This window comes from Corvus moneduloides, chromosome Z, assembly GCF_009650955.1.
Source record: "Corvus moneduloides isolate bCorMon1 chromosome Z, bCorMon1.pri, whole genome shotgun sequence".
Classification (NCBI taxonomy): Eukaryota; Metazoa; Chordata; class Aves; order Passeriformes; family Corvidae; genus Corvus; species Corvus moneduloides.
Window position 1 is genome coordinate 3,269,977 of NC_045511.1, and position 22,264 is coordinate 3,292,240.

Sequence of the window (22,264 nt, forward strand, 5' to 3'; positions counted from 1 at the left end):
ATCTAATATATTCAGTAGTCTTAGAGCTACAGATTTTGGAATGATATCTCAACATTATTACAAAGGTGACATGAATTTGGTAATGTTACATTTTAAGACTTAAAGACAAGTATTTTTCTTCCAATAATTTAAGAATATTCTACAATTTTAAACAGTGCAGCCACAAGCCCTTAGTCCTTCACCGAGGTAAAAAAAAAAAAAAGGACTTTTACACAGGGTTTTGCACTTTTCGGACAACTAATCTGAAATAACAGGTAAGAAATTTCCTTATACACCTGTTTCCAAGCTACTAATTGTGACTTCTGACCAAATAAAACAAAAAAATCCAAACAATATTAAAGGACTTACATTTATGTGGCTTTCTACTAGCTTCCAGTTTGTTTTACTTTATCACAATCAATAGTAATTTTACTCTCAGTAGGTATTTCAGCAGTCAAAAAACCCAAAATGTAATACTTAAATTGCTATCAGTCAAAAGCAAATATTTTTCAATTAATCCAATCACCTCTTGAAAATCCAAGCTGCTGACTGAAATATATTTATGCTAATTTTGCAACTTCCAGTAGGACACATTATTCCATCTTACTGTACCTATGCAACTGCACTGTGCCCGGGAGGACAGCTACCACAATCTCATGACTTCTGAGGATTGCTCATCTAATATAACCAAACCGTACACTTAATCGACACACACAATTAGGTTTCTTTAATTCACCTTTGGTTTCTCTGGTATTCTGACAATTAGGGAGTTTTGTTTAAATTCATGTTGTCATTAACGAATGGGAACTCTTTAACATGTAAGATTAGAATTCACAGATTACATTTTCACATCTTCTGTTAGTATTTCCACAACACAGAAACGAAGAAAAGCTACCTGGGAATTCAAGTTTCCAACATAGACTGTTCTCCTGATTTCATCAATTTTGGATGGATCTACATTTCCCATAATTGGTGGTTGTGGTATTTCTCCCAGTGCTGTAATGTTAGGATCCAGTGCTGCTGCCGGTATAGCCCCTAAGGTACCAAGTGAAACACCAAGCTGGAAAACACAAGCACAGAATACACTTTGCAGCCAAGCACCTGTTAAAGATATTCTACTTCTTAATACTTGTTTGCCTGGATGCGTTTCTGCAAAAACAGATGTAATGAATATAAGCAATACTTTAAGGTCACAGCACTTCACGTTTTTTTACAGAAGAAAAATCTACCCAGAAGTAAGTTTCATAGTTAAGGTATTCTGTGAGTTATTATTTAATATCTTATCAAAGAGATCTGGACAGTGATATATATTAATTACAAAACATACAGGCCCTAATGCTTAAGAGTCACTCAAATTGAGTATGATTCTTTCAGACACTGCTAGTAGTCTCATTTTTTTTAAACCAGATGAGTGATTTTCAATAGCTGAGATTTTGCCCAGCAAGGGAAGAAGGGAATTTCTAGTGCTCAGGGCCACTTAAGGGACACATAAAGTGTCTTTTGGAAAAATGAATCACCCCGGACAAGACTAATTACAGTTGAAATGCAAAGAATATTCCATCGAAGTTCCTCCCCTTATACCTAGAGAATGAGAAAAATACAGCTCTCATGTTTGGAACTGAAAGTGAAAACTCTCCTGTAAAACATTATAAAAAGTCACTTAAAAAGCACTACAAAATTGGTGCACTGACTTCCGGGTTTGAATTTTCTTGACCCAAAAAGCAACTGCTTTTTCAAGAAATGAATTTTCTAAAAAGCGTGGGGAATTCTTAACAAGCCATCGGTACCATTTTTTATGTAACAAAGGAAAAAACTACTCTATTTTAACCTTAAATTTTCCTTCAATAAACCACAGCAGCTCACTGATGTCAAGAAAGGCTTACAGAGGCAAAAGGGAATGGAGCAACAATAACAGAACCAAGCTACTCTACTTTTTGTAGTGAAAACATTGTTAGACAGAGTCTAACAGTCAAAAATCTTGCTGTAGCGATATCAAGTAGAAGTCTCTACTTCAGCTTTCAATATTCTGAAGAACTCGTGTCAATGTAACTTAGGTTTTAATGAATTTCTTGTCAGTGGATAACTACCACTGTACCAAATTAATGGCCCTACGGGGCAGGACAGCCATTAAAATGAACAAGAACCAAAACCAGTATTCACCAGTATTCCAGTAGTATTTTGGAAAACACGACTCTGAAAGACCCTAGAAAGGTAGCACATGGACATCTTCTGATCAATCCTTAGAAGACTCACCACAGCTAAACCCTCACTGCAACATCCATGGACCAAATAGTCCTTGTTCCCTGAACACAGAAAAGGCTACCAAGAACAGAGGAAACCAGAAATTATATAGACACTGAATTTTACTTACTGTAGTCAGAGGGGTTGGTGTAGGAATGGGAAGCAACCCTGCACCAGGCATCAGACTTGTCATAGTAGGAGCAGGCGCCAATAGAGAGAGGGCTTTGGCTTCATCTGGGATTTTACCTGAAGAAGCAAATTAAAGCATTACACAGAGTTGGAACACTAGACAGATGTTACTCTTTCTATGATTTTACAATTACCCTTGCATTAAAAAATGTAATAAATAACAATGAATCTATCTACCAGATCCTTACAAAGAAACAAAAATCTTAAGTTTTTCCTTTTACCCTGCTCTATTAGGAAAAACAAAAGTGAGCAAAACTTCAAAGACTAGCAATCTCATTAATGGATTATTATTTTAAAAACTGAATAATGTATATAATTATTTAACACTTTGAGCTATGGGTCACCTGTACTGGAAACTTAACGTTCATGAACCAAACGATATCAAGCATGGACGCTTTCCCAGGGCGGTGTTTTCGCGGTGATCGAAAGTTGTTTTACACATGACAACCGTTCGTGTTGGCTGCATCACTAATAGCACACAGAACATCAGATACAGAAAAGAAGAACATTTTTTAAAGTTTAATCCCCAGAAATGGCAAATAACCAAATCAGTAAAAGAAAGAAAACCAAAAAAAAGGGGGGGAAAAAAAGAAAAAGAAAAAAACAAAGTATGTGCTAACTGAAATTTGTGCTTTTCTTTATTCCTCTGGTGCTACCTACTCAGAATGTAAAAATAAATAAAACATAAAATAATAAACTACTGAACTACTGTGACTGCACACAATACATACTACAAGTGAAGTTGAAGGTGGAGGAAGGAAGAGTAGAAAAAAACTAGATTTGTACTGTCTCACATTCTAGGTCACCTCAGTTTATCTGAAACTGCTAAGTTAAATCTAAATTTACAGAGATTGAAGAAAATCATAACTGATCAGGCTAACCAAGCTCTATGTCCCCAAAATACGTACTTCATGCTATTTCAACCTGATCGTAGGCCTCCTATCATGCCCGAAGTTTAAGTAATAACTAATCTGAATTAAATGCAGGTTTCACTCAATGTTAGTCATGATTAGACTACTAAATGAACCCCCCAAAAATCTCCAAAAATCAAAAGATTAATAGTTAAACAACTATGATTACAATTAAATGTACATTTTAAATTCAAAACGCAAAGGGATTAAAACTGGTACAAACATTAAACACTGAACTAAAAAACTGCTGCAAGAAGTTCTGATTACACTAGGTATTCATGATCTGTTCAAAATTACTGGCATAACTGTATATATGCTAACCAACTGAGCCCTTTGGTATAACCCCATGGACCTAAATAAAGTAAATGCTCTTATTTAATCATTGTTTTAACAGTCAAGTAATAGATAAAAGCTGTGCCAGTGGTTTCCTGCCTTGATTCAAATTGCATATTTCAACTACAAAATGCCTAAATTCAAAATTTAAAGATTAATATATATTCTTATCAAAAGGAAAATTTGAGGTAAGTTTCAAAATACCATGCAGGTTCAGTGATGAGAGTTCCAACTGACACCACAGAAAACATACTACTTTAAAAAATGAAAAGAAACAAGTGCTGCAAACCTGCTCTACAGATCTGCAGCTAAGTCTGGGTTACAGCTGGATATGACCAAAGGACAAAACAAATCTAAATGAAACTTAATTTATATGTATCATGGGTGGAACAGAACAGATAAAATAACAGTATCCATTTTTTTTTCATGCTTCCTATTTACATTTATTTTATTTATGTTAAATTTTGAGACACCTTTCTCCTTAACATGTAAGAAAGAAACCACTTGATTTTCCTATCTAAGGGAGAAAAATAGGAAAATTGTTAGCAATTAGAGGAGTTAACTGTGCAATAATGACTTCCAGGGCTTTTTAAACAAATATGCATGAATCTAAGCCACCATCACAATGTTCAGCACTCTTTACAGATCTTGTTTTGAAGTTGGGCATGCAATGAGAGGCGTACCTGATTTGCCTGACTGCTCAAAAACATCAGGTATTTTGCGAACCCTGCCTAATATGCAGGCCTACAAATAGGCTTTTGAATACACAGTTCCAGCAGATGTACATGCAAATTAGGCATAGAATTATGTACCAGTTCTTCTGAAAAGTGAAATATTTAAGTTTTTTCAAATGACTAATGAACCAGAACTTATCCTGAACAGTGAGCATCTTGCAGTTAACCAGACACTCATGCAGGTTTCTATAAATCAGGAAACATGGCACAGTTAAATCCAATGGCAGAAATGGCTCTAAAAGTGGTGCATGCTAATTGAGATCTTTGGTCAGTAATGTACATAAGTATATGCCTAATTTAAGTATGCACTTACATACAGCCAATTCAATACACACTTAACTAGGTAAACTTACAAAATGCTTAGGCATTTAGCCCTTTTAAATAGGGGCTCAGTTAGGTACATAACTAAGATGGACAATGACTCAAGTTCATAAAGCAATTTAAGTAGAGGCCTAAACTTTAAGTATACGGGTCATAGCACTGAAATAACTGAAATTATTAACTTGCTGAAATGCTGTTCAAGAAATCCACTGAACATTTCAGGTAAGTTCACCGTTATAGCAGCTCACAGAATGAACAGCATGCATATGTAAATTGTAAAGTTTGCAGCATTATTTCCAGAGTACTTTGGTCTTTCAACAATGTAAAGTTCTATTTTAAATACAAAATCAAGTTGGTCAGTTCCATACCACAAAGATTCATTTATTTTGTTTTCAACAATGAGAAAGGGTCTATTTCTACAGACAGAACCCCGAAAATTTGCCTGTATATGCAAAGGTACTGTCTCTTCAGAACAACTTTTCCAGCTTCTAAGACCAGGTCAAAGTTTTAAAAAATTCTAGAACACTCTTTTGGAGAAAAAAAAAATTGCAGTACTTTGAATATCTACCTCCATATTTTTTAAACAGTTTTGAAAAACAAATCAACATATGAGTCCAAATAATCTCATGAATTAAACACTTTAAATTTTGCAGTTTTATCTCTGTGATTGTATTTGTAATGGGAATACAAGCCCACAAAACACAACAAGACATGCGGGTTATGACACAACAGATTAGGACAATTTAGCTTAAGAATAATACTTCATTTTTAGAACATGATATTTAAAATCTGAATAAGAATGAGGTGAAGAGATTTATTTTCTAATGAGGGAAGCAGTCAAAATAAATATGCCATATCTATATCACATCCTTAGATAGATTTCTTAGCAGCTCTTCTGCTTAGTAATTTACAGGTTCTATGATCATTTATTTATTGATTCATCCTTTTGCAAAATGTACATATTCTCAGCATTCCCTAAAGGCATACTTGTGATTGCTACTTTTTTGTACCATTAGTCTAAAGAACCCTAGACAACCTAGTCCATACTAGAATCAGTTCTGCTGAAGGCTAAACAGAATCATCTGCATTAAGCAAGTACTAAGCACAGTATTTTTATTCTTCAAGCGCTCAAAAGAAATTAATTTCCTACTCTTTGTAGTGATCCTATAAGGTTAACCCCCACATCCAAAAGTGCTTCTGCAGTGAATGAGTTTGCTGGTTTTAAAAATACTAAAGAGTTCACAATCTACTTTAAACATTAAAAAGAAGTCATTATTTTCCTGCTATTTTACATCAGTGAAACATGTAGACTTAGAAATAAAATAACTTTTATGTGGTCCAACTCATGAATCTTAGTGGATTTAGCAGAAGTGAATAAAGAGATTACAGCTACTGGCAATTACAACTGCCACAGCAAAATCCAACAAAGATCATGAATCAAAGCTCTTCCCAGCTGCAGTGCAGAGCCTGGTGAAAAGAGTGAAACCAAGAGCTCCCAGTGCAGCTGCCTGGGAAGAGCAATGCCTGAGGACTAGACACACCACTTTGTTCACCATTTCTGTTTCAGGGCTTCCGTTTCACAAGAAGTAAGAACATCCTTTAGGGATGAGAACCATCTCAATCACTTCAGCATGAACTACCAAGGCTTCTGAGACTGTGAGATGACTGGAAAAACACTTTTTTTTCCTGACTTTGGTGTTTTTTCTGAACCTCTTCCTGAAATCATCACCACTGGAGCATGTCAAAGTGCAATACACACACACACACACACACACAGAGAACTGATTCAATCTTCCCACAAGTAACAGTGTTAAAAGACAATGTGTCTCACACAACACACTCCAACCAAAACTTCAGGCTGCATTTGTACTTATGAGTGGTAAATAGTTTTTTCTGAAAATTACAAAAAAACCCCTGATGAAATCTTACTGCCACTGACCTCACTGGAGCAAGGTTTCATCAGAAGTAAACAAATATTTCATGACACTCAATACTCACAAAAGTTCAATTTCAGAAAAAATAATTTTCAACTCATCATATTAGACATAAATAGTAAGCCTTCTTTTAAATAGCTGGTGCAACATAAAATGAAACACTCTGCTGAGGAAAAGTAGCAGAGAAATATTATGACTTTACTTTCTAAAGTTGCTTTCTCCAGATGCTAGAGTTTTAACTGTCCTTTTCCAAGATAAACTCATAAAGCACAATATATGGAAGAATACATCTCTAAATTGATGAATTTTTCACTATTCCTGTCTTCTGACATAATGTACTTATCTGTTAAATTTAGATGCTTAAACATATTCCACATCAAATTTATCCTTAATTCAGAGCATTAAAAACTAATCATATTCTAAATTCTCTGTATACCATCCACCATTCATAAGCAGCTTCAAGTCAACTTCAAAATCAAACACTGTGAACCCTTTACAAACATCATTTTACAGAACTGAAGTACCAGTTCACAAGTACAAGGGAAAGAGATTTAACAGAACAAAACAAAAAAGGGACAAAATAAAATAAAAATAAAAGAAACAAAGGAAAGAAAGCAAAATAAAATAAAAACAGAGACAGGGCGTCCATCTTCAGCAGGCCAGACTTCGATCTCATTTCCCCCATGAAGGTTTCACTTGGCGGCAGGTTTAGTGGCATGGCAAACAATGCCTAACTCAGGCAAGTGTAACAGGTCTGCCTTGGCCAGTCTAGTCATCTAATAATGCACAAATATCACACAGAGAAAACATACAAAACCAAATTAATAGTCAAAATCCATCTACCAGATAATGTGGACATAAAATTTAGAAAGATTAGGGTGGCATCTTTGTTTAGCTTTCAACCTTTGCATTTTCAAAGTATATTTAAAGAAAAACCTACCATTACACACACACAAAAAGTCATCTTTTCACAGCTTAATAATCTTAATTTACAATTACATTTTTGTTAAATTGTTCATTAAATGTCACATAATTTACATTGATTTCATTCTGTAGTGATTTCCTCCTTGATTTACCACTGTTTAAATACACTCCAAATTTCAGATTTTATTCTGTTTTTTAAAACCGGGTTTCTGGATTTCCATTTTACCTCTCCTCTATGTTCAGCTTCATGCATTACTGGCAATGCTGGCCAGTGGTATAACTTTACCTCCTGGTAGGATAAAGCCATCGCTACTTTTAAAACCCATGATCCACTCCACTGACTCCATTAACAATGCATTATATGATTTCACATAGTGAAAAACCGTTGTGCCATGGTCTCCAAAGCCATACTTACTCCACACAATAAATTCATCAGGAAGCTAAATTTGTAAAAATGCACATCCTTCTATAAATGACTGATTCTGATATAAAGTTACAGGGAACAGCATTCTGACACTAAAAAAAGTGATCTCAAAACCCAATCACTTGTTCACTCAATTATGCATACACTTCTGTGGAGTCCAGAATAATTCTGCACAGTGACAATGTTTTCTCAGAAATGCCTGATCAGCAAGTTATGAATGGAATTGGAACAAGATTTGATTTATTTTGATTTCATTTATCAGAATTTTAATTTATTCTTTCATTCATAGTCTACCACAAAAGACACAGGAAAATGTAGCTTTACCTGCCTGTTGCCATATCATGTCAGGCAATGATCTCATCACAAGAAAAACACCAGAAGTGTTGTGCACTCATTAGGCAGACATCTTCCCTCTTTGGCAGTACTGAACCAGTGTTAAGATCTTATGGATGAAATATAAAACTAAGATTCTGAATAATCTTTCGTCAATTTAGTTAGGGGCAATTCTTCAATTGGAGACTCTGGTCTCCTCAGCCTCTACACAGTTTCAAGCGTATACAGCAATATTCTCTTTGTGGTTGAAGAACAAGTTAAAAATATGAAACCAAAGAGCCCCTATAACAAGACAAAAGCAACTAAAAACCTAGGCTTTACAAAGACAAATGTATGTGCTGTATGCCCTGCCTAAGAAGGCTAAAATAGGCAGTACACAGTAGGTCAATATGGCTTTTAGTAAAAGTATTTCAATAGTGTGTGAAATTTTGGAGATTTGTCAGTTCGTTAAGAACATCCCAGGTGAATACTACAGCAGCACTCCTCTCACACTATCTAGATCACGATGCAGCAAGCACGCCAAAAAATGGTACTCTGGGACCATTGTTAACAAACTGCAGGAAGTCGATGTATTTTTTTGAACCAAAACCTGACTCTTGCAGTTAGAGATTTTACTAAGAGTATTTGTTGATCTGCTGCATTTTATGGTTCAATCACTCTATGTATTGTTGGTCATGGCAAAACAGCAACCAAGTTGAAAGTTAAGTCAGGTTCACTTCATCAGCTGGAATGATTCCACTCTAAAGAGGCAAAAGGTCCAGAACCAGTCACATGCTAAATTCCACAATGATCCCAATGAAGTCAATGGGGCTCTGCCTAACTCCATCGATATGCTTATCACAGGACCCTGCTTCATGTAACTGCATTCAAATCTACGATGCTATACTAACAACACAAACTGTCTTGTACTGAGCACATCTGTAAAAGCATGGCCTCAGAGCTAATTAAAGGAACATCTGTCAATTTAGTATTCATCAAGTATTTTATTTCATTAAGAGTTTCAAGAACATGTTATGATGAAACCATTCTAGACAGATTACTGCATGTTTAAACAGATAGCCAAAACAAAGAAAGAGTACCACTATACATAAGGGAAGTGTTTTATGGCACACAAAGTAACATTTTAAACAGTAACAAGAAGGAAAAATTGTTTATTAAAAATTAAACTAGCAGGTAAGCATTTATATTCAAACAGTATTTTGAATGCTAAGTATCTTACATTAGATGACTCTAAAATGGCCAAATAAGACAAAATCTGGATTCACTCTAAAAAAATGCAGAAATAATCAGTATCTTTAAAAAAAGCACAAATCAACAAAAACTTCACTACAGCAAAGGTGATACATTAAAATTCAAATTGCAGTGTTATTCTGTCAGGAAATTGCCTGATCTTTTCAGAGCTCCATTGACTTCAGTGAGAACTCTGTGTAAGAATACGCTTGCCAACACAAACCATCGTGAAAGGAATTATTTTCCTTTCTTTTCTTTCAAAATATGTAATAACTACGGAAACCTGACTTATAACTTGAACCAACTACCTTTTTGCTAATGCTGAAGTTCAATTAAAATGTATAACTGGGTTTTTCTTCATTCAATTTTCAATTTTGCTTCAAGGTCTTTTTTTTTCCAAATGCAATAAAATAAAGTAACAACAGAGCATCACCTTCTTACACAGAAAGCTTAAAACAATTAACAGACACAACAAAGACCAACATTATAGAAGAATGTCTAAAATACCAACCTTCTGCGCAGGGCACAACTATCAAAGCTCTGTCAATAAAAACCGTGTTAGTTAGATGCTGGGCCACACCAACACTCGATGCTTCACGAAACTTAATATAACATACTTTGGAGGAAAAAGCAAGAGGTGCGTTGCTGCAAGATAAAAGGAAAAAATAACAATTAGTCATAATTGCATGCATGCATTTTTAACTATTATTCCTTATGGAAGAAAAGGTTTTAGACTTCCTAGAAAAGGAAGCCTACAGTATGGAAATCTACTAACTTGCCAACTTGCTATATCAGTGAAAAAAGCATGGAGTAGCACCGCCCGCTTTTTAATGAAAATTTACATAAGCCAAAATCACTAACAAGATGAATTTTCTTGTATTACCTGGCTACACAACATTCAATAGTACATTTCAAATCACTATTTTAAGGAGCATATTTACCTGACAATTACAATTGCCAAGGAATTTTTTTTTTTTTTTTTTTTCTGAAAACAATCTTTGTTTAGGAAAGTCAAACAACAAACCCTGGGTCCTTCAGACTGTAGCCTGTAATAATCAATATTCTTTCTCTGGCTTTCACAAAAGCAGTTTTATTAATTCTTACTAAGATAAAAGCAGTTCTTGAGAGAGCTTTCAAATACTGGGTCTTAGCTGAGTAATGTAACAAAAACGTTTTTTATCATTTGCCTAAGTTTGGCATAGTGTAGCATTGAGTAACACTGGAGCAAGTAGCAGCAACTCACCATTTGGCTACAAAAGGGAAGAAATTTGCAACTCACTTTTCCATTACACAGTATGCCAACAGAGAACATGTAAACATTGCAATCTTGATCAAAACTACATAAGTTTGCTTTAAAAATTGATTCCCTAGTCAAAGTTTGTAATCTTTATACGAGCAGCTTATTTCTCCACACAAACGAAGTACAGGTAAAATCTTCAAACAGAGAATACAATAGTTATTAATAGGTATTGCTGCAATATCAGCAATTTTCATTTGAAACCATGGAAAAAATGCCACACGGACTGTTTCACCCTGATCCGGTCTCAACCAAAATGGAAACACTTGTCAAATTTCTGGAAGCACCAGCAGCAGTTCAAGTTTAACACAACTCATCCTGCAGTCCCTTCGAATTCCAAGCAGGTACTTCCCCAGTTATTCTGTGGAATTGTATTATACTTCAGTATTTAAATACAAATCAAAAGTTTAAGACATTATCCCATCATATTAATTACAAAAATAAACCAAGAATGTAAGCCTGAGGCAGGCAGACTAGTATGTTTTTGGCTACCAGAATAGTAGAACCAATGTATATCTAGAGACAGCCAAATTCAGAATGGCATTCAGAAAGACCTATGATGGAAAACTCTGGAAGAACAGACAACACTGCTGAGGAAAAACTAAACAGGAGTGGGAGACACATAAACATGAAAGTCAACTTCATAAAATTTGGAAAAATATTACAAGATGACTACATTTCTTCTGCCCACTTTATTTATTTGCAGCGGCTAATGTTTTCACAGTTTCAAGTTTCCACATTCAGGAAGGAAATAACTGCATGGAATAGCTTCTGAGTCAGCTGTAAGGTCTTGGCTGAGACTAGTTTCCAGCATCAGAGGCGACAGCCAGCTGTGACTTTTTCAGTACTTGACTTTTCAGTACATTTACCACAAAGACTTCTATGGCCACAAGCAGTTTTTTATTTGGTTTGGTTTGTCGGGAGAGAGGATTCGAAGGGGAGGGAGGAGAGGGTGTCTTGGGATTTTTTGTTGCCATGGTTTGGAGTTTGCTTGTTTCTTTTTTAAATATACCCATTAGTGTTATAACCCAAATAGCTGAAGCCACCAATGAAGGCTCTGTGGTCCACACTGTTGAAGACTTCTAATGTCTCCTGGGCTTTTTTCCTTTTTTGTTTTCATTGCCAACTCAAGAATATAATTATGCTCCAGGCAGTTTCAGACCCCCACAATAATACTTAAAATTTTAACATCTATAGAGCCTGCACTGACAAGTGTGTTTTTGTAAGATTTACTCTTCTGTATTTCCTAATTTGGAACACAAAAGCTATGTGGAAAGGATGTTAAAAAATATCAAATGTCTGAACACTGGTGCAAATGAGGCTCTACAAACATGCCTTGGTACCAAGTGTTTTCCAAAGGTTAGGAAGGAGAAGTTCTCTATAAGGAGAGCATCTCTACTAAAAACACATCAAAGTTGCACCTACATCAAGGGAAACTATTAAGATCTAAGTGATCTAAAATTATAGAAGGTTTAACAGTGATCGAGTCCTCTCCTTTTATGAAGTGGGCCTCCAAAATCCTCCCATCAGGCTTCCTAAGAAGACTTTTCTAAAACAGTAAAGTCCTATTCTAATTCCTTTTGTTGCTTTTATTTTGCTAACCTTTACTGAGGCTGAATTGAGGGAGACACATGATCTTTTTCCTAGGTTACACAGCATTGATGTCCAAAAGCAACTCCTACATCTCTGATTCAAAGTTACTAAAAATCCAGTTAGTCTCTTTAGGGGAAAAAAATTAAGAAGAAATAAATATTTAAATAGTATTTGGACATTTCTGACATTTTTGCTTCCCTTTGTAGGAAGACAGTAACATGCATCTCCTAACAGAATAAAAATCAACAGAAATATTTCCTAAGAAGGATGTATTCAGAAATCTATGGTAAAAAAAAAATCAAAGAAAGGCTACAAAACATTTCTCTAACTGCACAAATTTTCTTAGGCGGGGCAGGGGGGTGGGGTGTGTGAGGTGTGGAGAACATGACAGAAACTATTAACTTTTTAAAATAGAATGTTACAGAATAATTGCACAGATCAGTTTAAATAAGGTTGTGTGTGTTTTGCCTCAAAGGCCTCACCTACATTGCTGTCACTGCAGGATATAACAATGTCTATTTACTAGACCATACAGATGATGAGTCTTTGTCTCAGATGAGATGCCCCTTTTCTCAGTTAAGTGAAGGTGGCCCATCCACCTGTGTCAGAATGGGTAAGGTATACAAGTGAGAGTGACTTGCGTGGCACCCCTCAATGCTAAACTTGGCTTTGCCCAAATACTCTGGTTCATGAACCAGAACACCGTTAGGCTCCAAACCTCACCGCCAAGGTCTGGTATGGCACGCGTCTCCGCCTCTCGACGCCTACTGGGTTGCAACCAGAGCGGAGCTTCCTGGTGGTAGAACACAGAGGCCAATCCAGTCTTGCCCTTGACTACGGGAGGGTTGTGACCAATCAGCCCATCACCCAACTTCTGTTTAAACCAAAAGTTTATTCTCAAACAGTGTTCTAGCTTCCAAGACCACTCCAGACTATTCAGAAGCAAGCACTGTTACACAGCAGGTCTTTCCAAACCTAATAGAGACAGTTTGTGACTTCCTGCTTTCAAACAACTCATTCTGCAAAAACCCAATTGTTGCTCAGTAAGTTTTTCAGCATTTAACTGTTCTAAAATCCTCTTAAGGCCACATTTGAAGGCTCATCGCTACACATGTAATTTTGAAGACTACTCTGAAAGGCAGACTACAACCGGGCGATAAGTGTATCACAAAAGCATGTCTGGGACCCAGAATACAACTTCAGGTGTCACTGGTGTCTCGCTAAACTGGAAAACACCACCAAGCTGTTGTGTCGGTGGCTGGCATACTGAAGTACATACCCAAGGCAAAAGACCTGTCACATCATGGAAACCAGCTTCAGATTTTAACTGTACTTCAAACTGATAGTGATATATGTTTTCTTTGGGACACCTTTGCTTCCCATCCACTTGCCAATGAAATACTGTTTTCTGAATTCATCACAATGTTATTTAAATACATTTTCAGAAAGTCAACAGGAGGCACTTCTTTTTTTGTTTCTAAGGAAGGGCATTAGAGTAAATACTTAATTTTCTCCCAAGGTAACAATTTAGAAGTCAGTTCAAGTGTCCAGAAGTATGAGGCAAGGAAATCCATACTTCTAACATTTGTGCATAAATAACTGTAAATAAAACCAAGAGTTACAACAAGCAATCACAATCCTGCACCCTATGTCTGAAAACTGAATTCATCAGCATTATGACCTTGACTTCCCAAGTGAATCCCTACTATGGTACTGGATTTTAGTATTTTATGTATATACACTCTGGCAAATTTGTACACAGTGGCACAAACATTATCTGTGTATGAATGTCAATAAAGTCCCCATTTCCCTTAAAACCTGTTATATAGCCTAGTGAAAGATAAAAACAACAGCTGTAACAAAAAAATGTATTCAGTCAAGAGAAAACCCAAAGCACAAAGAATCAACTACGGAACAAGTCCAGGACAAAGCCCTAGAAAACTGTATAAAAATCCACCACATAGCTATCAGTAAGGCTGTTTTAAGTGTATCTTTACATATGAAATACTTTTTTTTCTGAATGGCTAGTATTCAAACATATTCTGAGGTAATGCAGCTACATAAAAACTGGTTAATACCAACTTTGTGCTATTCTCTTTTGCAAATCGAAGTTTTGTTGGCCTGAACATCTTCGTATTAAAGTTCATGTATTGGGATGCTAATAACGCCCTCTCCTTTCCAATAGTCCGATTTAATTTTTCTAAGAAAATACAAGGTTTGGAAGGGCACACTCGTTATTCACTTCCCAGTACAACTGCTGGCTTGAGAGAACGTGTTTCATTTACACCCCCTTTTCTGCTGACCAGCGTGTTCTCCTGAGAGGCAACATTGTTATTTTGAGAGCCCCAGCATCTCCCAGCCGAGCGCACCCCTCGCACGCCGCTGACACCACGCGAACCGTTATAATTTAGGGACAGTTGTGACGTCCGTGATTAATTTACTGCTTAAGTCTTACTGGGGGCAACTCAGCGCACAAGGCAGGGCAGGTTCCTCCCATCTGCATAACCTCAGCTACTTTGGCTTCTGTTCGAACGGCGCCTTTTCAAAGCACTATGCCTTTCGAACAGAAGGGGGAAAAATGAAATAGAATAAAGGCAGTCAGGCGAAGGCGGGCCTGGGACTCCCCGGTCTAGCTCGCCCGCACCGAGACTAGGAGAGGAGGTAGGCCAGAGCAAGCGGGTTTTCAGGAAAGGGGGAACAGGGCCGGCGCCGCCATCTTAAGTGCGGGCGCAGCGCCTTCCCCGCCGCTCCGACCATACAAAGGGGAGGGACCACGTGACGCCCGCCGAGTGCCCGCACTCAAAATGGCGTGCCTGGCCTCCTGCCTCTGCCCTTCCCGCCACCCCCGGCCCTTCCGCGCCTCTTCTTCATCCCTAGTCTCCGGCGCTGCGGAGGGTGGCACGGGCCCCACTTACTCCGGGGGATAGAGACGCAACTCCTCGATATCACCCAGGAAGCCGAAGAGCGTCCGCATCTGCTCGCTGGTCACGGCCGAGGAGAGGTTCGTGACCTGGATGACGGACGTGGGGCCCAGGGGGAAGCCCAACGGGACTCCGATCCCGCTGCTGTTCATCATGGCTGCGCCTGCCCGGCCTTACCGCGCGCACCCGGGGGTGCAGGCCCGCCCACCGAGAAGGGCGCGCGCCACCGGCCGGAGGGGCCCCGCGGGCGGGCGCTCTAGCAGCGCACTCGACTGCTCCCAGAAGAGGTCTCGGACGGGCGGGCGGCCTCTGCCGGCGGGGCCTCGGGCTCACCCGCGGCGTGGAGATCGCTCGCTTCCCCAGGAGCCGCTTCCCCAGGAGCCGCCTCATATGGAGCCGGCCGGGCCGCCTGGCATAGGGCGGGACCGGCGCGGGACCCAGGCCCCGCCCAGGAAGAGGCGCGAGCCGGGGGGGGCTGTCCCTGCCGCTCGCTGGTGCGCGCGCGCGGCGGCCCTGGCGAGCCTGTGGGCGGCTCGGGCCCTTCAGGGGCGAGGCCGCGGAGGAAAATGAGATTTCCCGTTTAAATGCGCGTTTGGTGGCCAAGTTCAGTGAAAGTTTAATCACCCTAGGGAATAAGCCTTTGAACACAGCCTATGTCTAAACAGGAAGGGCTTGTAATAGAACGGGTTGTAAATGGTTCTGTTACAAATTGACTGCAAATCTATCCCAATGAAATTGATGTTGCCTGCAGTTGTAGTTCAAGTTCTCCTTAGAAATTATATTGGCTGGAGAAAATGAGGCTGAGCGCTTCGTGTGTGGGTGATCACTATTAAGGATCAAACTGCAGTCTTCTCTAGTGATAACAGGTGTGCATCTTGGCACTGAAAGGTTTAAGGCTTCAGGCTGTTCATAAGACTTTCCATTCCCCGAGCATGAGCTGAGAAGAGATTTAAGTATTTTTGAAGCTATCTGGGATGAAAAACAGTGCAAATTTGTGACAGTTCCCTGAGCAAGTAGGTCAATTGTTACAGAATCTCCATAGATAAGTCTGGGTAGTGCTTCCTTTATTAATGCTCAGTACATTATTCCAAGCAATTGTCAGAGATGTATTTTATTTAATAACGTTCATGAATATGTTTCAGATAGGACTTATTTCAAAATTGTTATCAGTGCACTCATTCTCTCTTTCTAAATGAAATCCATATTCCAAAAGTACAAGACTTAAATCCTTTCAGCCATTCTGGTAGCCTCTAATTATCTTGAGAGAAGCTTCCAGATATTTTGTTGTATATTGTGGAAAATGAAACTGATATTATTATTCTATAATAGGAACCTTACCTAAAGTTTTCTTATGTTTTCACTAGTACATCTTATCCAAAGATGGTTAGCAGAGATGTAGAAGCTATTGCTGCTTTGAATATTTTTATCCTTTCTCCTTGCATCTCTCAGTGGAGGGTCCAAATTAAAAATGAACTCTGAAATTCACAAAGAAAAGCCTTGTGATGTCAGAACTGACTGGGATACCCTTCTTCAGGTAAAGCTTGTAACATGTGAAATTCTGAACTACTGGTTTGCTCTCCAAAAATAAAGCAAGCAAAAACAGTTTAAATTTTGTAATTGTCAGTCCCTGCCAGAGTACAAAATTAGCTTGGAAAATAAATGAATTTCTATTTCAGGAAGAATAGGGCAAAAAAATTAAACCAATCCCAGACCCCCAAAAATCTAATGCTGAAAGCTTTGGGTCACACATGCTGCCACTAAAAGGCTGGAAGCAGACAATTACTATTTTAGTCAAACCATTCAGAATTTAAAGGGCTAAAGAGCACTGCCTTTCATATAATAAACCACCCCCCCCCCCCACCCCCCCAAGCTACTTTGAAAGAAAAAGTTAAATAAAAAGGGTAGACATGCAGAAAGGGAATCATACAAGCAGTGCCCTAACATCCTCTCTCTAATCAATGGCTAACAGACCTGCGTCTTACACACTGCTGTAGGTCTAGAGAAAACTTTGTCTGTGATCTAAGTAAATTAATATGTGTACAAGTTTCAATTTTGCTCACCTGTTTTTACTTGTTAGTGACTGTATTTGTGCATGTAAGTAAAGCTTCAGTAAATAAATTCTTTCACCTTGCTTGTCAGGTTAACTAGCAAAGGCATTCTGCAGGCTTTTTAGAGGTAAACTGAAATTCCAGGTTACCTGCATGTAAAGCAGTGAAGTTGTTGAGTAAGAGTGACTATTAACCAATTGTCTATTTTGTGATCTTCCCATGAGGATTAAAAAGCATTTACTGGGAAATGTTAATTGCAAGAACCAGTAGAAGAATATTGGCAATTCCGAAGGAAGTTACAGTAAATGCTGTTTTAGAGGATCCGGAGAAAAGTCTTTTTCATTACAAGAAGTCACCTTTTAAGTAGACAGTAGGTGGTCTGATAGAGGTGGACTTGCTGAGCGTGCAAGGGGAGGGAACTGAAATCATATGAGGTAAAAGAAGCATTAGAAAGCTTTCATTAGCTTTCTTTAAATGGAACCTTAAAGACTTCAAAAAGAATGTTAGCCACAGAGCTAAAAATTATTTGATAAAAATCAAATAGTTCTAAGTTTTAAGCAATTTATGAGAAGTAAAATTTAATTTCCGGTTCAACCACTCCTGTGGCACTGGTAAAACTTGCCTCTGGAAATCTAAAGCCCTTGAGACTAACGAGAAAGATCGAGCAAAGATGTACCCATGGCTGAGGAGAACCAGGTGAAAGGAATTGTTCACACACAAGATTACAGGATGGGATGTTGGGATGTTCCTTTGAATGTTCAGGAATCTAGCCAGTGTCCTGTGAGACCACCTCTAATGATCTTTCAAAGTCATAATGTTTGGGGAGGGAGGTGTCAGCCCTAGATTCCAGATGGGAAGAAGGAGCATTGGTAAAATTAGAGGCAAATCAGCCTCACCTCAATCCCTGGGAAAGTGATGGAGCAAATTCCTCTGACAGCCATTTTAAAACATGCTAAGGACAAGAAGACGACTGGGAGTTGTGAGTATGGATTTATAAAGAGAAGACTGTGCCTGACCTGGTAGCCTTCTGCTGCCATGAAATGACTGGCTCATGAATGAGGGGAGAGCAGCTAATACTGTTTATCTTGACTTTCTCAAGACTTTTGTTACTTTGTCCCATAACAAATCCCTTGAAGTATTTTTCTCTGACTGCCCTTTCGAAAGCAGTACTTGAATGCCACTAAAAGCCAATATATTTGTACAGCCTGTGCTGCCTAAGTTGTTTTCACACATAGTAACTTTACACCAGTTTCCTTATTGTATAACCAAAATGTCAATGTTTTGTGTAGATTAGTGATGCAGAGCACAGGAAACCAATTTCTCTTCTACAGCATGAATGTTCTTTCTCTTGTGAATTAATCAAGAGGCATAGTCTTCAAATGCCAGTCTCCTACTACTCATAGTAGACTGCCAGTACAAGCTGACTGCTGATAATACTCCTATTTTATGTTTTTGCTCAGACACGTGCTCCAGTTTCACAGACATATGTTCATACATCAGATTAACTTGAACTAACTTTCAAATACAGACTAACCAGAAAATGTTAACTTCATAACATTTCACAGACAACAGACTTTATTTTAAACTCCAGCAGATACACAGTGCTTCCCAAGTACAAGGACTGGCTTTCATCCCCTTCCCATTGTTACACCTTTCAGGTTTATTAGCTCTTGTTTTTGTGTATGCCTTAGTATAATTTATGGAGTTTTTTAAAGAAGACTCATGTAGAACAGAAAAACATCTTACAGAAAATAAAAACTCGTAGATCTGTGTAGTAATCCCCAATCCACCATATCTGTAATCCCCAAAATTATATAAAATTATTTGAAAAGAAATTATAAGACCAATTTTATATACCTACCCAGAAAAATTATAAAAATATTTTTCGCAGATAAAATTTCTAGAGTAGTAATTGTTTTCCCCAGATGAAAGTTTATCTGGAAATCTTAAAATCCTGCCTATAATGAGATTAATAGATGAATGCTACATGGTCAATGTAAGCAGCTGAAACCAGTTTAAACCTCCTGCCTCTGGATGGCAGTCAGCTGTAAAAGTTAGCATTGGTAAACTGAAACAGCTGTGAGATTTCTGCATCTGCTTTTTATCTGTTTTATAGCAAACACATGAAAAAATTTAGGATTTAGCATAGCACTATCCATTAGAAGAGTCATATTAGCAACTCTAATGTTTTACAGTGACATTCTTCTCCCCATAAAATTGCTTGTATCAAAGATTGAGTACTTTTTCTTGCCTTACAATTATTTTTAAACTTACTTCAAAATAAGATGAGGGAGTTAGCTGACAGAGATAGTGTTGTTAACTCTGAATCTCCAAGTACATATTAACAAAGGAGGAGTATCTCCACCATTGAGAGACCGGGAAAATGCACAGAAGTGGTTTAAGATTTGAGAATCTTCATGTGAGAACAGATTCTTCATCCAGTTACATTTCAGGGCAGCATTTCTTCAGTCACTTATGAAATCCAGTATCTGTTCTGCAGACAACGCTTCTTAGATTACAGAAGCATTTTTCTTCAAAAGGGGATTTTAGAAAACCCTTTTTTTAAAGCTATATAAAAGTCTACATATCAGTAGATAAACTAACAGTTTTATGATAAACTTTTAATACCCATATGTGTGACAATGTATGTGTTGGGAAAGGAATGTAAAAACTCGGCTTTTAATTTTTTTTTTTTAATTAAATTCAGTGTCTGCTAGGAGATCTGCTACTTGCTGTTTTTGTGGCAGGACATGCAATTGGAACTGTTTGGGTAAGTGCCCACTGGAGCGAAAAAAGTACCTTTTTTCTTTGCTCTGAGGTTACCCTGCTGGGAATCACAGCGTGTAATTTTACATAAGGGGAAGCTGTTTTTAAATCTCAACAAAACCTGTCTGAACAAGGTAATTCAAAGGTGTTGAATAGAAAATTCTGGAATTCACTGGGGTGCATTTCTTCTCCTTTCCAGCCAGATTTTGTAGGAGCAGGGCAAGATCTTTTCTTCAAGGCAGAAGAATATAATAAAACCTTTATAATGATGAAGTTTGAAAACTGCAGTATAACTTGGTGCAGATAAACATTAATGTTTTACTTCCAACTTTTATTTGAAAGTGGCATAAAATAGGCATTATTACAACATGAAGTGAGTTTGGTAAATAGTAACGCTAAAAAAAATTTTTGATGTCTTTAGATGTCTTAAAATATAAGCACATAATGATTAAAACTGTAATAGATTATCTACATTTGCAATTAAAAAACACCACACATCGCTTACTGCAGGATCAGAAAATCACGCAGTGTATTTTCATAAAATTAAAATGCAGCAGAAAAAAAAATTGTTCAAGTGTTTTATCTGTTTGGAGGCTTACAGCATGGTTTCTAACCCTTGCATGCATCAACTCCAGCCTCATCAGTCATTGCTCATGACAGTTAGCAAATGAGACAATTTTACATTATTCTTTCATTTTTTCCACGACTTAGTATTATGTCAGCCAACTATTTACTAGTAAACCTCAGTTTCTCTGTAGTGAAGCCACAGCTTTCAGCTGAAGTAGTTTTTGGTGGAAACATTCCCAGCAAAACCACCTTCTCCATATTCAAAACAAGTTGTTGATTATTCTATTGTAAGTGGAAATTCTTGCAGATGAAAATCAATCAAATATGCCAAAACATTGATGTTAAGAGCTGTGGCACAATATTTTCAAATCCTGTATTTTAAGTGCATACTTATAATTCAGTAGAAACCTCTTACCCCTTTTTGTTAGTTTTTTGTTGTTCATTCTTTCTCCAAAGTTTCCTTCATAAATTATCAACATCAGCAGATGAATGAGAATTTCTCTGTAGAGCATCTGGTTCATCTGCTACCAGTTTGTCTATTAGAAGACAGTCCATGAAAGGTTTGTCCCAATCAGTATTTTCACATCTGGCAAACAAGAGTGAATATTCTGCCACAGTTTTTTTCATTACTTTGAACAATACTGAAGCATAAACATTTCAGCCATTTGCAGCATCCAGCCATGCCTCATGAAATGGATGCAGTGCAGAGCTATACTGCCTTTGTGTTATGCAACTGCTAAAACAGATGTTGCAGACTACTGTGATAAGAAGTTGAACTCCTGGTGCTCTAATATTTGGGCCATGCAGAAAAGCTTTGTTACTTCAGCAATGTGACTTTTCATGAGGAACTCTTCTTGGCCATCTCAGGAAACTTACCAGCCTAGTCACATGCTCTCTTGCGTGTTCTTAGTGCACCTCTAAAGCTCTTAATCAGTATTGATATAAATATGAGGGGCTGAAAGTGTCCTGGCTTTACAATCTATATGTTAACTGAATCTTTCACAGCTCAGTAATGTTTATCCATACTTGCAAATTACCTTTGATAGGCACAAAATTCTGCGCATAGTATTTCTGATGTAGTTTAAAATACTGAATTTAGTGCTCATTTCATGTTTTCCTTTAGGCCAAGCAGGTGCTACTTTTACCATACTTAATGCTTATCCCCAACACAAAGCAATAGTTCAAATACTTCAAATAGCAGAATTGAAATACAAGTCACATTCTCATAGACAGTATTCAGGAAAAGCAAACATAAGAAGGCAAAGAGCTGGAAATCAGGGAATGCCACAGAGAAGAGGGTCTGAACTGCAAGGAGGTGTCAGGTACAAGCCAAGGGGGGCCACAGGGCTGTGGGCCTGGGGAAGCTCTGGCTTGTAGCGAGTGTGGTCAGCAGCTCTTGACGCAGGGTGCCTGGAGCCTTTGTTGCAGCTGCCCCTGCTTGGAATGGGTGATGCTCCCACCCTTTAGCTGGTGCTAGGAGGAGGCTTGTTGGATCAGAAGGAGTATGTAGGCCCCCCCA

At 37.9% G+C, this 22,264-nt stretch overlaps 1 protein-coding gene across 5 annotated transcripts in view; it reads right to left on the minus strand.

Moving 5' to 3' along the window:
* SREK1 (splicing regulatory glutamic acid and lysine rich protein 1) overlaps nt 1–15,807 on the minus strand; it is a 36,547-nt gene extending 20,740 nt beyond the window's left edge. The window contains exons 1-5 of one of the 5 annotated variants that reach the window (XM_032095393.1): nt 15,698–15,807; nt 10,065–10,198; nt 2,754–7,418; nt 2,351–2,466; nt 875–1,039 (exon numbers count right to left, since the gene is read on the minus strand). In XM_032095393.1, coding sequence (XP_031951284.1) covers nt 875–1,039; nt 2,351–2,413 — 228 coding nt within the window. In that variant the 5' untranslated portion in view covers nt 2,414–2,466; nt 2,754–7,418; nt 10,065–10,198; nt 15,698–15,807. Of the gene's footprint in view, nt 1–874; nt 1,040–2,350; nt 2,467–2,753; nt 7,419–10,064; nt 10,199–15,358 lie in introns of those variants that run through there. The other 4 variants (XM_032095392.1, XM_032095390.1, XM_032095389.1 and 1 more) reach the window with 4 other exon arrangements.
* Between the last annotated feature and the right edge of the window lie 6,457 nt (nt 15,808–22,264).